Source organism: Dendronephthya gigantea, unplaced genomic scaffold, assembly GCF_004324835.1.
Source record: "Dendronephthya gigantea isolate DGI-Jeju-01 unplaced genomic scaffold, DenGig_1.0 000054F, whole genome shotgun sequence".
Lineage (NCBI taxonomy): Eukaryota > Metazoa > Cnidaria > Anthozoa > Malacalcyonacea > Nephtheidae > Dendronephthya > Dendronephthya gigantea.
In genome coordinates, this window is record NW_021163064.1 from 13,883 (window position 1) to 27,708 (window position 13,826).

The following is a 13,826-nucleotide window of genomic DNA, read 5'->3' on the forward strand; positions in this document are numbered from 1 at the left end:
TATAAATTGCTTTATACAATAAAATTTGCATACTTCATTTACGTCCATTTCGTTGTTCATTTGCATATCACTGATATCAGGCTCCTCCATATTGTCAGCCATAATCACTTTCTGAGCCCACTGGCCTTGTTGTTTGCGTTTACGCACGCCGTGGTTATTTTTGTGGTTAGTGACACTTTTTTTGATACTATAATACCTCAACGTGGATGGGAATTGCTTACGGAAGCGTTTAAAAACCTCGTGACTGGATGGATAAGTTTCATATTCCACATCTTCCGGATCAAGTTAAGAAGTTAGATTGGAAGGGGAACATGTTTAATAGATGTCACGGTCCTACAGAATGCTAAAAGACATGACTTCGGAGAATTCTTCCTTACTGCGTAACAGCAGAGATGTAAGAATATCGCGTGCTGTCGACATTACATTTTGAGTAAATCTCTTGTTATCTTGGTCAATTAAAAGATCGTGATTATGTTAATCATTGATATGATCAATGTCTAATATAAATGTTATTTTATGATAAATTCAAATATTGACAATATGTGCCTCTAAATTCAAATCATATAATATGACCTCACCTCAAGCCCAATACCATTCAGCATGGAGATTCCTTACCAAGATTTTTTTAATAGACCAAGATTTTTTAATAGCCTTTTGTCTCTTTCATTTTGACTGGCAGTGTGCTAGCGCAGTTATACGCAACATTATGTTACTCTAAGTCTAAAGGGTCGCTCAATAAATATGCGACCTTCTTTTCACCATTTCTTGAAGCACCCGTACCCCTTTGTAATGTTGTTTTAGCCATAGTTGACTTTGAGATTTCTTTTTGAAAGGTTGCGTTCATGTCTGGATCAATGGGATCCACCAGTTCAACAACAAAACAAAGAAAAGTAAAACCAGGTCGACTACAAACAGTTTTTTCAAAATATGAGGTCAGTGTAAATATATTTTGTTTCCTAGATTGGCTGTTCCGAAATATTTAAAGTCTTTATACCCTGACTAATCATTGATATTATATGAATGTGAGGAATTTTTGTTTCTGTTTCAGTATCGCAACAGGTTTTTATATTGAAATCTCTCTGTCTTCCATTCAGAAACTTGCAAAACAATCCTAAACTAAAGATTTGGATGTGATCATAATTTATACACAGTCAAATAAAGTTTATAGGGTGTATTTTTACAGCATAATTGAGTGGCATCAATTTGGTTTTTTTAGAGTCTGGATTATGAAGTCCCTGAGAACCAGCTTTATGTTGAAGAGTATAAAGCCAGCACACCTAAGGTGGATGATTTAGTTGTTATTATCACAGGAGACAAATGTTAAATTGTTTTTTGATATTCTCATCAAATGTGGCATATAACAACTGCCTAAAATAGACTAAAACACTCAATGTTTTGACCTAAGAGCCTACATCAGGAGAGTAGTTTGAAATATATCACCTTAATATTTTGTAAAAAGAGGAAAATAAATTTCAAATTTATACTAATCAATTTTGTATTCTCAGGAACATATTACAACTGGTCTGTCGAGATGGGTTGTGATGTTTCTGGTTGGAATCATGACTGCTTTGGTTGCGGTTTTTATCGATATCTGTATTGAGGAACTTGCAAAATGGAAATATAACTGCCTGCACGATTGTATCCTTGTCAAATGGTAGTGGAAATACAATCTGTATGAATGGTCATGTTTTTTACACTTATATTAATAATCAATTTGTGGAAATTAACACCTTCTGGTTTAATAAACTGCTTATAAATATACACATGCACAGTGTTCCTACAAATTGATTATTTAAGTTATAAGTTCACCATGCAAAATATCAAATTCTAAGAATATTTAATCACCATACAAGGTCCTTATAAATAGAAATATCGTGTGATATGTGAGTATCGTTTTTGTTTCATCCTTGATATTCTGTGAAGATTTGGAAAAGTACATTTCAGAAGATGTCAAAATTCTGATTCCATTTTGTCTGTGGATCGCCATAGATATTGCGATGGTAGGATTTGCAGCAGTTTTGGTCTCATATGGAGAGGTGAGGTGAACATGGCCCCCAAACATCATAGATAGTGAGGGATGGAGAGGGAAGGAGGGTAAGGTGAACATAGTCCCCAAACATGATAGATCGTGAGGGGCGAGGGGGAAAAGAGGGTGAAGTGAACATGGCCCCCAAACATGATAGATAGTGAGGGATGGAGAGGGAAGGAGGGTAGTGTGCACGTGAACATAGTCCCCAAACATGTTAGATGTAATGAGGGGCGAGAGGGAGGGTGAACAGGGGTAACTGGTAAATGTTTACCACACATGTTCAAGAAGAAACACTTATCTATTGTGCTTTTTTTAGCCTGTTGCTGCTGGTAGTGGTATCCCAGTTATAAAATGTTTCCTGAATGGTGTAAAAATTCCTCATGTTGTTCGTTTAAAGGTAATTTTGTCACATCAACTAAAAATGGCTAACTACATGTATAAAAAACTATGAAATTTTCTTTCTGCCAAAGAGCATGTTGAAATCAACATATCTCTGCTTCAATGGAGTGTTTTAGTTTTCAGTATAATACAACTGTCTTTGTAATAATATTGAATACGTTCTCTTTAGACTCTGGTTATCAAAGCTGTGGGTGTAATCTTTGCAGTAGCCGGGGGTCTTGCGGTCGGTAAGGAAGGACCCATGATTCACTCTGGCGCTGTTCTGGCCGCTGGGATATCACAGGGCCGCTCCATCTTATTTCGAAGGGATTTCAAACTTTTTGATCGTTTTCGCACGGATCACGAGAAACGAGATTTCGTGTCTGGCGGCGCGGCTGCTGGTGTGTCTGCCGCATTTGGGGCACCTGTGGGTAAGACTGGTTATTGCACTGACCTCTAAGTACACTGGAATGATAACTTTGGAGGACGGGGAAAGGCGGGATGGGGGGGGGCAGGAGATGGGAGGAGATTGGGGGGTGAGGGTGAACACTTATCACTGATAACTGACTGCATCAAATGTTGTTTATATATATGTGAATCTAATGCCCGCTTACTTTTCGTCCTTCGCCAGGCGGTGTCCTGTTCAGTTTGGAAGAAGGCGCTAGTTTTTGGAATCAATCTTTGACTTGGCGTATTTTTTTCGCCTCGGTTATTTCAACATTCAGTCTGAATTGGCTGCTCTCAATATATCACGGTCACAGCGGAGAGCTGTCGTATCCTGGTCTGATCAACTTTGGATCTTTCTCCGTGAGTACCGTTTGAAATTTCACTTCCTCGCGATGAAAAAAATGCGCTTGTAGTGTTGTAGTAAACATTATCTTTATCTGAAGTTGCATGTGAAGTTACACTAAACTTGCACCGTTCTTGTCTTTATAGGATATTCAGTATTCTGTTTACGAAATGCCTTTTTTATTGATCATGGGGCTAATAGGTATGGTTTTCTTTCGAAATGTCTACTGTAGGACGTAACAGCTCAGTTACAGGGGCCACGGAACAGGAAGATAAAGGTCGTAGTCCCCTGGGGCCGGTTGTATCAAGCCCGTTTAGCTTAAACGGTGGATAAGTCAAAATTAAATAACGCTCTTACATCTCTCTTGAATGAGTGAACTTGAATATTATATATATAGTTGTAAACAGTATCTTTGTATTAAGGTTAAAAACATATAGTTTGCTTGTTGAGTAAAACGATAGACGTGCTTTCTATTTTGAACTTAACCACCGTTTAAGCTAAACGGGCTTGATACAACCGGCCCCAGAAGTAAAAGTTTGTGGTGGAAGGTTTATTAAGTAACTGTGTAACACATTTCGCTTGAGTAGAACCTTAAATAAGAACGTATATGACTATGTGTTTATTTTCTGTTCGTTATGTTTCCCCAACCTTGCAGAAGCAGGGTATTCGCGATGACCTCAGGCACTTGATTTAGCTGTAGCTTTCTTTTAGGAGGATTACTCGGAGCCTTGTTTAATTTTATTAATCAGAAGTTAACAGTTTTCAGAATCAGGTAAACAGCGGTTGTTGCACTTCAAAACTATTTGCGATTTTTTGCCGTGAAATCAGTAGCGTAGCCAGCCTGCCGATTTGTCCCGCTATGTTAATATTTTTGTGTTCACTGACTGTGAAAACAATAGATTTCTAAAGACTTGAATAATTATAATAACTCGAAATTTACATAGCGGGACAAAATCGTCAGGCTGGCTACGCCACTGCGTGAAATATCATACTGTAAGTCATTTCAGCCGTGATTTCAGGCGCGTGTACTTCGTGCCTATAAACACAATTAAGAAACAGAAAACATTTTCCGTGTTTCTATACAGTTATAGAAACACGCGTGGGAGTTTGGGAGAACGAGAAATAATCAGTGGGAAAACGAGCCCGTAGGGCGAGTTTTTCCACATTATTTCGAGTTCTCCCAAACTCCCACAAGTGTTTCTATAACTGTATAGAAACACAGGAAAAAATGTTTTCTATTTCTTTTATAATATAACTCAATAAAAAGATTTTGTACAAATATTATGATTCGATTCAATTACAAATTCTCATTACATCGCTTCGCTTGTCAAGTTCGGCGGGAAAATTCCCGTGTTCCTATACAGAAACACGCTTCTCGACCAATCAGCACGCGCGTACTATAAATGTTATATTATAATCAACACTTCATTTATCATACATTTAATGTATGCTCCCGAGGGAAATAGTGAGTTTTGTTTTCCCAAGAGTCTGAATGTTTCCCGAGACGAATTGGAGGGAAACATTGAAGCTCGAGGGAAAGCAAAACTCACTATTTCCCGAGGTAGTTAGTGTACATATAGTTATATAGGAACAAAAACATACATTTTACCCAACAATTTCATTTCAAAGAAAGCCCACTTTACTTTGTTATGACAAGAAGTGGGCAACAATTTTTCACTTGTTTCTCTGGCGGGAAACATTGCATTTATTTAAAGTCATGTGACTACGAATGAACCAATCACATTTGAAAAACACAACACCATGCAGCAATATTTAAACAAACTAACTTTCATTTCAGATACATCAAATCCGCTTGGAAACGAGTCCTTGAAGCTATCGTGATTGCTGCCATCACGACTTGCACTATGTTCAATTTAATTTATTATTACGACGTTTGCCAACCAATCGGTGTCAACAACATATCCCAACCATTGCAGGTAAATACAGTGGCTTTTAATGAATATATGCCAACCATGCCATGTACAGCTGTACGTAGATTTTACAATGTTTTGTTTTGTTTTGTTTTAAAGTTTTTTTGTAAAGATGGTGAATACAGTTTGATGGGAACTCTTGCGTTCAGGACACCTGAGCAGTCAATAAAAAGTTTGTTCCATACAACACAAGGTGAGAAGAATAGTTTAGAACTGATAGAGCTATCCAGTATAAATAAAGTTAGTTTAGTTTAGGTTTCTCCTGTAGTAACACTGGATCAATAAGAGATGATCCTTACTGGACCTCTAGGAAGAACAGTTTAGAACTGATAGAGCTATCCAGTATAAATAAAGTTAGTTTAGTTTAGGTTTCTCCTGTAGTAACACTGGATCAATAAGAGATGATCCTTACTGGACCTCTAGGAAGAACAGTTTAGAACTGATAGAGCTATCCAGTATAAATAAAGTTAGTTTAGTTTAAGTTTCTCCTGTAGTAACACTGGATCAATAAGAGATGATCCTTACTGGGCCTCTAGGAAGAACAGTTTAGAACTGATAGAGCTATCCAGTATAGATAAAGTTAGTTTAGTTTAGGTTTCCTCCTGTAGTAACACTAGATCAATAAGAGATGATCCTTACTGGACCTCTAGGAAGAACAGTTTAAAACTGACAGAGCTATCCAGTATAAATAAAGTTAGTTTAGTTTAGGTTTCTCCTGTAGTAACACTGGATCAATAAGAGATGATCCTTACTGGACCTCTAGGAAGAACAGTTTAGAACTGATAGAGCTATCCAGTATAAATAAAGTTAGTTTAGTTTAGGTTTCTCCTGTAGTAACACTGGATCAATAAGAGATGATCCTTACTGGGCCTCTAGGAAGAACAATTTAGAACTGATAGAGCTATCCAGTATAGATAAAGTTAGTTTAGTTTAGGTTTCCTCCTGTAGTAGCACTAGATCAATAAGAGATGATTCTTACTGGACCTCTAGGAAGAACAGTTTAGAATTGAATCGTAACTATGTATGTAAGAACACTTCATATTTGCTTTGCAGCGACTTATACGTTTCAAGTATTGGCTCTATTCTTCCCAGTCTACTTTCTGCTGGCGACATGGACGTACGGTTCATTCGTTCCCAGCGGCCTTTTCGTACCCTGCATCTTAACAGGAGCTGCCTGGGGGAGACTCTTTGCTGTGGGGCTCTCAACGTTCCTTCCCAATACATTAGTCCGCGACACTTGTCTTTATGCTGTTGTTGGAGCCGCTGCCTTTCTGGGTAAAAAAATTCACTGATGAAAACTGGGTGAAAATTACACAACATTTATTGGCCGAGAGGGATATTGGGGGATACGTGTATTCACAAAGAAATAAAACAGACTCATTGCTGTCTTTATCCATTAGTATCCATTGCTAACCATTATTATTCGTTGTTATTCCGTATGATCAATATTTATTATTATCCATAATTGTCCACTATTAATCATTATTAACCATTACTATCATTATTATTCCGAATTATCCATGTTTGTCCATCATAATTGTCTATTCTTATCCATATTTATTTATCGTAGTTATTGTTGTTGTTTGCAGGCGGAGTTGTTCGTATGACGATAAGTTTGACAGTTATTTTAATGGAGGCAACGAGAAACATCACGTATGGTTTGCCAATGATGTTGGTTATTATGGTAGCGAAGTGGATAGGTGACTTATTTAACGAGGTACATGATTATCTCCCAATGTCCCTATTACCCCCTAGGGTCTCGTCATAGAGGGACAGGGTAGGTCCATGTAAATTGGAAATGTTCTTTCTCAATTTTCTTTACTCCTACGCGATCCATTTCATCAACCCACTATCCCGTCTTGCTTTTCAACCTCCCAGATTAACCATATCGAAAAATCAGGACTCACACCACCTCATGATTTTAGGGTCTTTACGATATCCACATTCGCTTAAGTCGCGCTCCAATTTTGGGCTGGGACCCACCACAAATGGTCGAGGGCCTCAATGCCAGGTAAGAGCTCTCTTCAACAATATCCCAGGTATGGGACATGCGTTATTGCAGATAACCGCATTTCAGTGCCAATGATCAAAGTTGGAATCATTGAACATTACATGAAGTAGTGTTTCATCGAGCAATACTCTTTAAAGTAATAAACATATAATTGGAATAACCAAATTTAGAACACCAATTATAGACCATCACAATTCTCATTATTTCTTTAGAAATATCATGAACAAACCTGTTTGTTGTATGAATTTAGTAGAAAATGTAAGTTGCCATTATTTTTTATACCCTGTTTACACGGCGATTTTCTTCATTTGATAGATGTGAACGAGCGAATAGCTATGAATGCTGTATTGTTTTAGAGCTCTTATTTGACCATCAGTAACTTATCCGCTCGTTCACATCCATCAAAATCACATCTAAAATCGCGGAAAAATAGCAATTGTAAAGGGCCTCTTCAAGCATTTCGTATTTTTCGCAAGTTGTCGTAACAAACCTTCTCTGTTATTCAGGTCGGTCGCGTTATCGAACTTCTTAAAACGACAACTCACAATGGCTTTCCTGTGGTAGATCCACTGCCAGAGGTATATACGACAGTGAAAAGTAATTCATGTGTATAGACTGAGCTACGCTTGGCTATAACAATGTATTATGTGAAATGATTGCTTTGTATGAAAGCGCTATTGCTTTGTTTTCTTTTTCGCAGAACGAAATGTCGGAGGGAACGTTTGGTGCATTCCGGGGTACGATTTTAAGATCGCAGCTCATTGTCCTTTTAAAACACAAGGTGAACTCGCCGTTTTATTGCTATGCGATTGTTGAGTAGGATTTTCCTGTTGGAATGGAGTTACAGAAATCTTTTGTGCATGTGAATGAAGGTAGTTCAGTTTAGGTTTCCTCCTGTAGTAACACTGGATCAATAAGAGATGATCCTTACTGGACCTCTAGGAAGAACAGTTTAGAACTGATAGAGCTATCCAGTATAAATAAAGTTAGTTTAGTTTAGGTTTCCTCCTGTAGTTTAGAAGTAAGTTAAAATTTTCCTGTCTTTTCCAAAGGTATTTTTCGAAAGAGGAAAAGAACCTGCTAAACATCAGTTGACAATGAAAGATTTCAGAGATGCCTATCCTAGATTTCAGCCCGTTAGAGTAAGCAATATATCTTATGCTTATAATGTTTTTAATGCATACATTACAGGTGACCATACAACTTTAGTGAGTCTAAATATCTCGTTTGTTTTAGACAATTCGTGTTTCCCCATTGGAGCGAGAATGCTGTTTGGATCTTCAACCATTTATGAATGTCATGCCGTACACTGTCCATGAGGTATGTAATTTTCTAGGACAGTCTAGTAGTACTGCAATGATCAACTGACATTGAGGAAGGTTGAAAGTGAAACACTGAGTAAAACTTTGCAAAGCAGTAAGTACTGGACTAGTCAGGCTGGTATTAGTAGCAACAATCAGCACTCAGTCAGACTAGCAGTACTGCAATGAGGAAGGTTGAAAGTGAAACACTGAATAAAACATTGCAAAGCAGTAAATATTAGACTAGTTAGGCTAGTATTAGTAGCAACAGTAATCAGTCAGACTTACAGCACTGCAATGATCAACTGACATTGAGGAAGGTTGATCCCGGTAGCAATGCCTTGATACTTTTGATACTTCAACAGGAATCATCCATTTCCCGCGTTTTTCACCTGTTTCGTGCTATTGGATTACGTCATCTTATTGTTGTTGATCATCACAATCAGGTGAGTTGAAATTATTCTATTATTCTCGTCCCCAGACCTTCGAAAAGCGCTTAGCGATTGGTCTGTCGATTCAGAACCGTCTAAAGCCGGTTCTCCACGAGCGATATTTTTCGCGCGAAGCGACTTTATTCCTTTGTATTTGAGCAATGTGTTCCAGATGGTTGCAGTTGAAAGGTCTGGAACAAAAGTAAAATGTCGCTTCCCACGAAAAATATCGCTAGTGGAAAACCGACTTAAAATGTGTTTGAGAGTTTTATATATACCGGCTCAAAAACTTGAGTATCTTAAACGTTCCGTTGCCAGGTTGTAGGCATAGTGACACGGAAAGATTTGGCCAGATATAGACAGTGGAGCCATCGTGGCCAGACAAGACTCGAAAAGATTCATATCACCGACGACAGCGCTTCCTCTGACGACGAATAGGTGCGCTGGAGATTAAACACCGCTAAAAAATTAGTAAGCCATTCGTGGATAAGTTGACCTACCGTCAAATTACTTACACAAATTAGTCAATTCAATGATGGTGAATTCACACGCAGACCGGCAGAAACCGTTTTGCCGTTAAATTCGAAATCTGATCTAATTATCCTTCAAACAATAATGGCTCTTCTGGTTCTGGAAGTTAGGAATTCGAGTTCTGTAAAATGAAAGAACTGCAGATTATTTTACAAGGATACTATTTTTCTAAATCCGCGCAGCTTTGAATTGAGGTCTTGAGGATACACGAAACTATTCGTATAGAATAATACGAGTGTGATAATCGTTCAAGGAACATAAATTTTTTTACGGAGTATAAAAGATGGGAGATTAGACTGTATTTTTTAGAAAACCGAGTTCAATGTGGTGGTGATTGAGCGAGCATTTGATTTTAGGATGGCTAACAGTGTTTGTGGCGGGGGGGGGAAAGCGGCGGCGGGTTGGGGGGGGAGGCAAAGTCTCAAATGCAGGAAATCACTAAAGAAAATTGACTTGTACGATGAAATATGAGCAAATATTTTATTAAAGTTAGTTTTTCTTTACAATTCGATAAATATATTTCCAATTTGTTTATATATGCTATTCTATTATCCTTATTAATATAATTTCAATCTCTCTCTCACATTCCGACTAAGTAAATTGTTGCAATTTGTTTGTAAAGTTTGTTTTTTCTTTGTCCATGTTCCTTATCGTCTGTTCACTCGAAATACTCACAACATCATGGTGACCCTCCTTACTTCTCTCCTCTTTCCCCTGCTATCACTATAACTCCCCTTGCATCAACCCTTCACCATTCCCAACATCACCACTCCACAATTATACACACCCATCCCCTTACATCCACCATTACCCCGGTCATATTTACCCACACGCATCAACCACTCGACCCTTTCCATCAACCACAATCCCTCAACTGTCGTCCCTTCCCTCCCGAATTTTCTCATACAACCTTGCAAACATTTGCTTGTACTGGGGTACAGCCCCAACCCCGCACCCCACCGCCTCCTTATCACACAGCGCAGCCTCTTCATGAGAGGTCTGCACCCCTCGTTGCACGGTGCACATCTCACGAGATTCGTATGGTATACCTTCGGTCTTGCACTTCTCGACCAAAGAATTATATTTTCCCACCAAATCTCGGTATTGTTGATCTAATTCATCCAGAAACGAGATATCGCATTGTTCTAAGCTTGGCTCGCTGTCGAGTTCTTCAATCCTTTGCTCTTCTACCAAAACAAAACTTTCATTTGAACAATCCCCGTCTTCTTCCACTCCGTCGGGAACATCCTCTTCGACGCCATTGCTTTCCTCCACATGCTCCATTTTCTGTTCCTCTACAAAAGAGTTTCGATTACTTTTTGCAAACAAGCGCAGTTTGTGTTCCAAATTTTGGTTTTCAAATATCAATTGCGAAAGCTCGTTTTCCAATTCCTCTCTCATGGATTTCTCTAAATCTTGCTCGAATTTTAACTCTTTGATAACAACGGACAAATCTTGTATGTTGTTTTCAACTTTTTCACAAGGCTTCGGGTCACTTTCAGGGGCCGTTTCAGGGAGCGATGCCGAAGATAACTTGCGTTGTAATTGGCTGTTTTCGCGTTTCAAAACTTCCATTTCTGATTTGTATAGGTCGCATTTTTCAACTAAAGATTGTAAGCTTTCTGTCAAAACTTCATTGTGTTCTTGAATGGATTTCGTCTCGCGTTTAAGCTTGGCATGGCTTCGCGACAACTGTTCGTGGTTCTTCTCAATCTGTTCCATCAGTTTGACACGACTTTCGTTGACTTCTCTTGCATCATCAAGTTGACGAGTTAAGAACTGTTGAAAAAAGAGTAGGTTCAAAGGAGTTTTTAATCTCTTACTTTTATCTCAAGCTAAAGCATTGAAAGTTCATGAAAGTTGGCAAGTTTGATTTGAGGTTCCATCCACAATCATGTCAAAATCAAAGAAGAACAAGCAAGAGTTTGTGTGAGAGTTTCATCAACTGTCATGTTCTGGTTCAAACAAGAACAAGAGTTGCATGAGAGTTGATGAGAGTTGACAAGTGAGAGTTTGTATGAGAGTTTCATCAACTGGTCAAGTCAAGAAGAGTTCAATAATTGTCAATGAGAATGTATTCATGAAATTTTATCAGAGTTTGATTTACCACCACAGTTGACTCACCTGACTTTTTGAACTTGTTCATCTGCATAGTCCTGAGTTGAGCATAACAAAAGTTCAAGTTCTTTATTTCTTTCCAACAAATTTTTCCCAATGGCAGCAGCAAGCTCAAGATCTATGGAATTATGGAAATATTGAGGGGAATTCATTAAACTCAACATTTCTTATGTCAGGATAATTTTCACCTCTGAAAGGTAAATTTGCAACAATTCTAATGGGTGTTCACCCAAATGCAACTGAACTTCAAAGAAATTTAATAATTTTTTTTCATCATTGTTTCTCATTTGCTTCACAAATAATGATGTGATAATAATTTGAACATATTTTAAATGGGATATGTGATAGAGGGTGTGCTCTAGCTCCATATAATATTTTAACAACTAACAAATTGTTATAAGATAACATGGGTATGGCTTGATTATCTCAATATCCTATCTCGACAATTGCCTCTTGAGAAGTAAGACCAATACTTGTGATGTTACCATGGTGACTTCAATCTCGATTATTTTCCTTTAAACTGTTATCAATAAATCTCAAATGAACATTTGACTTCAACTAACACATGATGGGCTTTTAAACACACTGTAAATTAATTTGTACCTTGGTATCAAACTGTAGTTTCCCATAACTTAAATTTAAAAAATATTTTGAATTAACACCTAGTGTTAGTTAAGAGTGAAATATTTGGTCAGACAGTAGATTACATAATATTTATATAGGTACTATATATATACATGAACAAAGTAGGGTCAGCTTTGAAATTTATTGCAAAATGCTTTGTTTTGAAATGTTTATACAAACTTCCGAATAATACTAACATTTACATCACATTTTAGAACAGTGTAGAACGCAAAGTTGACAATATTATTATGATTAGTTTCAAAATTATAGTTGATCTGTCTTATTGCATGAATACGTAAATATATTTTTCTTTGCCAGACAGATACTGCATTGAGAAGTTATGCCCTGAATTATTCCGTAGGACTCTCAAAATATAAAGATGAATTCAAACGATGACACAAACATCGAAGTTAAATCCTAATTTTGAAAATATTACAATATTTAGGGAAGACTAACCTTTTAGAAAAACCGTCTCGTATATCGATAGAGTGCACCGGCTGGCTGCTTACGCACGGAAGGCGGACAAAAATTTCAAATATTTTATCAAAATAGGAAGAGAAAACACCCCAAAATCGTAATAAAATCTGTTCGAGTATGAAACTTCTTCTTGTCCGAAGAAATTTTACAATATTAAAACAGTTGGGGGAACGATTAGATCATAAAATGACATGCTTTTCCCTTTATTTTGAAATCCAATACCAGTTATTTATTAATCAGTAAAATAACAACAGAGGCATAGACAAATTTTAACAAAATATTAGACTATTTTATTGGCACTTCTTCCGTTTGTTCAAATCATTTGATGCTTCACTTTAATTTTTTCATTTCCCATATTTACATTGCGTTCCGTGAAGCGTTACATGTAACAAAATACAGACCGTCAGCGAAGCGAGAAATATCGGTATATAATGATTATAATATATGTGTACATTTCTCAAACCTGTGTAATAATTTTCTCCCTCGGCAGAATCCATCAGTTCGAGTAAAGGAGAAGATATGCTCGCTGTTCGTGCCATTAACAATCGATCAATACAGTCGAACCAAACCAATTGATATTAGGGTTCATTCATACTACACACGCCGGTGTTGATATTATCATGTTAATTAATAATATGGAAATTTGAGCCAATTATAACCGTATTAAGTCGAGGCTGCTGTTAAAATATTGTCCTACATTATAGGCCTTCTTGTATGTAATATAGGTGCAACAATTGTGTAACAATTTTTTCGGCATTTTCCACGGCATTTCGACGCTAAACTTTGTACTTTTTCTCTTACGATTTTAAAATCGGAACAGAAATTCATAATTCGTGAGAATATCATGCATTATATATGTTGTCTAGATCGCAATATTTGCAAATTGTTATCAACGTGGACCAATCAGATTAACCGATTTGTTTCCATGCTCGACCAATCAAAAACAGAATAAAATATGATGTTGATTTTGGAAAGAATTTCTATGAAACTTCACTGCTTACATCAGAATATTAGGTATGATCAGTATTCGGTAACGTAAGCTGATAAGTTCTCATGAGTGTGTATACAATAATGTGCTAAATCAGTTCTGAACATGGCATATATTATACTGCAATTGTTTATTCTGTGTGACTGTCATCACCAGAGTCATCGATTTCCCTCGCCATTTGACACAGAGCACATTGATAGCACCAACACAATACATA

The 13,826-nt window shown here is 37.3% G+C and overlaps 2 protein-coding genes across 3 annotated transcripts; one reads left to right on the forward strand and one right to left on the reverse strand.

The window, feature by feature from the left end:
* The first annotated feature begins 205 nt into the window (after window positions 1-205).
* LOC114529205 (H(+)/Cl(-) exchange transporter 7-like) lies at window positions 206-9,703 on the forward strand. Its single transcript, XM_028550965.1, has 22 exons — window positions 206-394; window positions 834-932; window positions 1,217-1,282; window positions 1,506-1,638; window positions 1,924-2,036; window positions 2,346-2,426; window positions 2,598-2,838; window positions 3,039-3,214; window positions 3,344-3,398; window positions 3,909-3,969; window positions 4,996-5,134; window positions 5,228-5,321; window positions 6,182-6,403; window positions 6,718-6,845; window positions 7,054-7,139; window positions 7,352-7,397; window positions 7,646-7,717; window positions 7,840-7,920; window positions 8,192-8,281; window positions 8,376-8,459; window positions 8,806-8,886; window positions 9,190-9,703. The coding sequence occupies exons 1-22, from the start codon at window positions 323-325 to the stop codon at window positions 9,307-9,309; spliced, it is 2,340 nt and encodes a 779-aa protein (XP_028406766.1). The 5' UTR covers window positions 206-322; the 3' UTR covers window positions 9,310-9,703.
* Window positions 9,704-9,927: 224 nt separating this feature from the next.
* On the reverse strand, window positions 9,928-13,228 carry LOC114529204 (girdin-like). Of its 2 annotated transcripts, none has more exons than XM_028550964.1 (3): window positions 13,085-13,228; window positions 11,527-11,638; window positions 9,928-11,181 (listed from the first exon to the last, which is right to left on the reverse strand). In XM_028550964.1, exon 3 carries the CDS (start codon window positions 11,122-11,124, stop codon window positions 10,273-10,275), a length of 852 nt encoding a protein of 283 aa, XP_028406765.1. In that variant the 5' UTR covers window positions 11,125-11,181; window positions 11,527-11,638; window positions 13,085-13,228; the 3' UTR covers window positions 9,928-10,272. The 2 variants fall into 2 exon arrangements, with proteins under 2 accessions (XP_028406765.1, XP_028406764.1); XM_028550963.1 differs by lacking the exon at window positions 13,085-13,228 and adding an exon at window positions 12,601-13,072.
* Between the last annotated feature and the right edge of the window lie 598 nt (window positions 13,229-13,826).

Excerpts from the sequence above, each read along its gene's own strand:
- LOC114529205 (XM_028550965.1), top strand. The coding sequence starts at position 323 with ATGTCACGGTCCTACAGAATGCTAAAAGACATGACTTCGGAGAATTCT. Across the intron at positions 3,970-4,995 it reads TTAACAGTTTTCAGAATCAG|ATACATCAAATCCGCTTGGA; the intron begins GTAAACAGCGGT and ends CTTTCATTTCAG. Across the intron at positions 7,398-7,645 it reads GTATGAATTTAGTAGAAAAT|GTCGGTCGCGTTATCGAACT; the intron begins GTAAGTTGCCAT and ends TCTGTTATTCAG.
- LOC114529204 (XM_028550964.1), bottom strand. The coding sequence starts at position 11,124 with ATGGAACAGATTGAGAAGAACCACGAACAGTTGTCGCGAAGCCATGCC.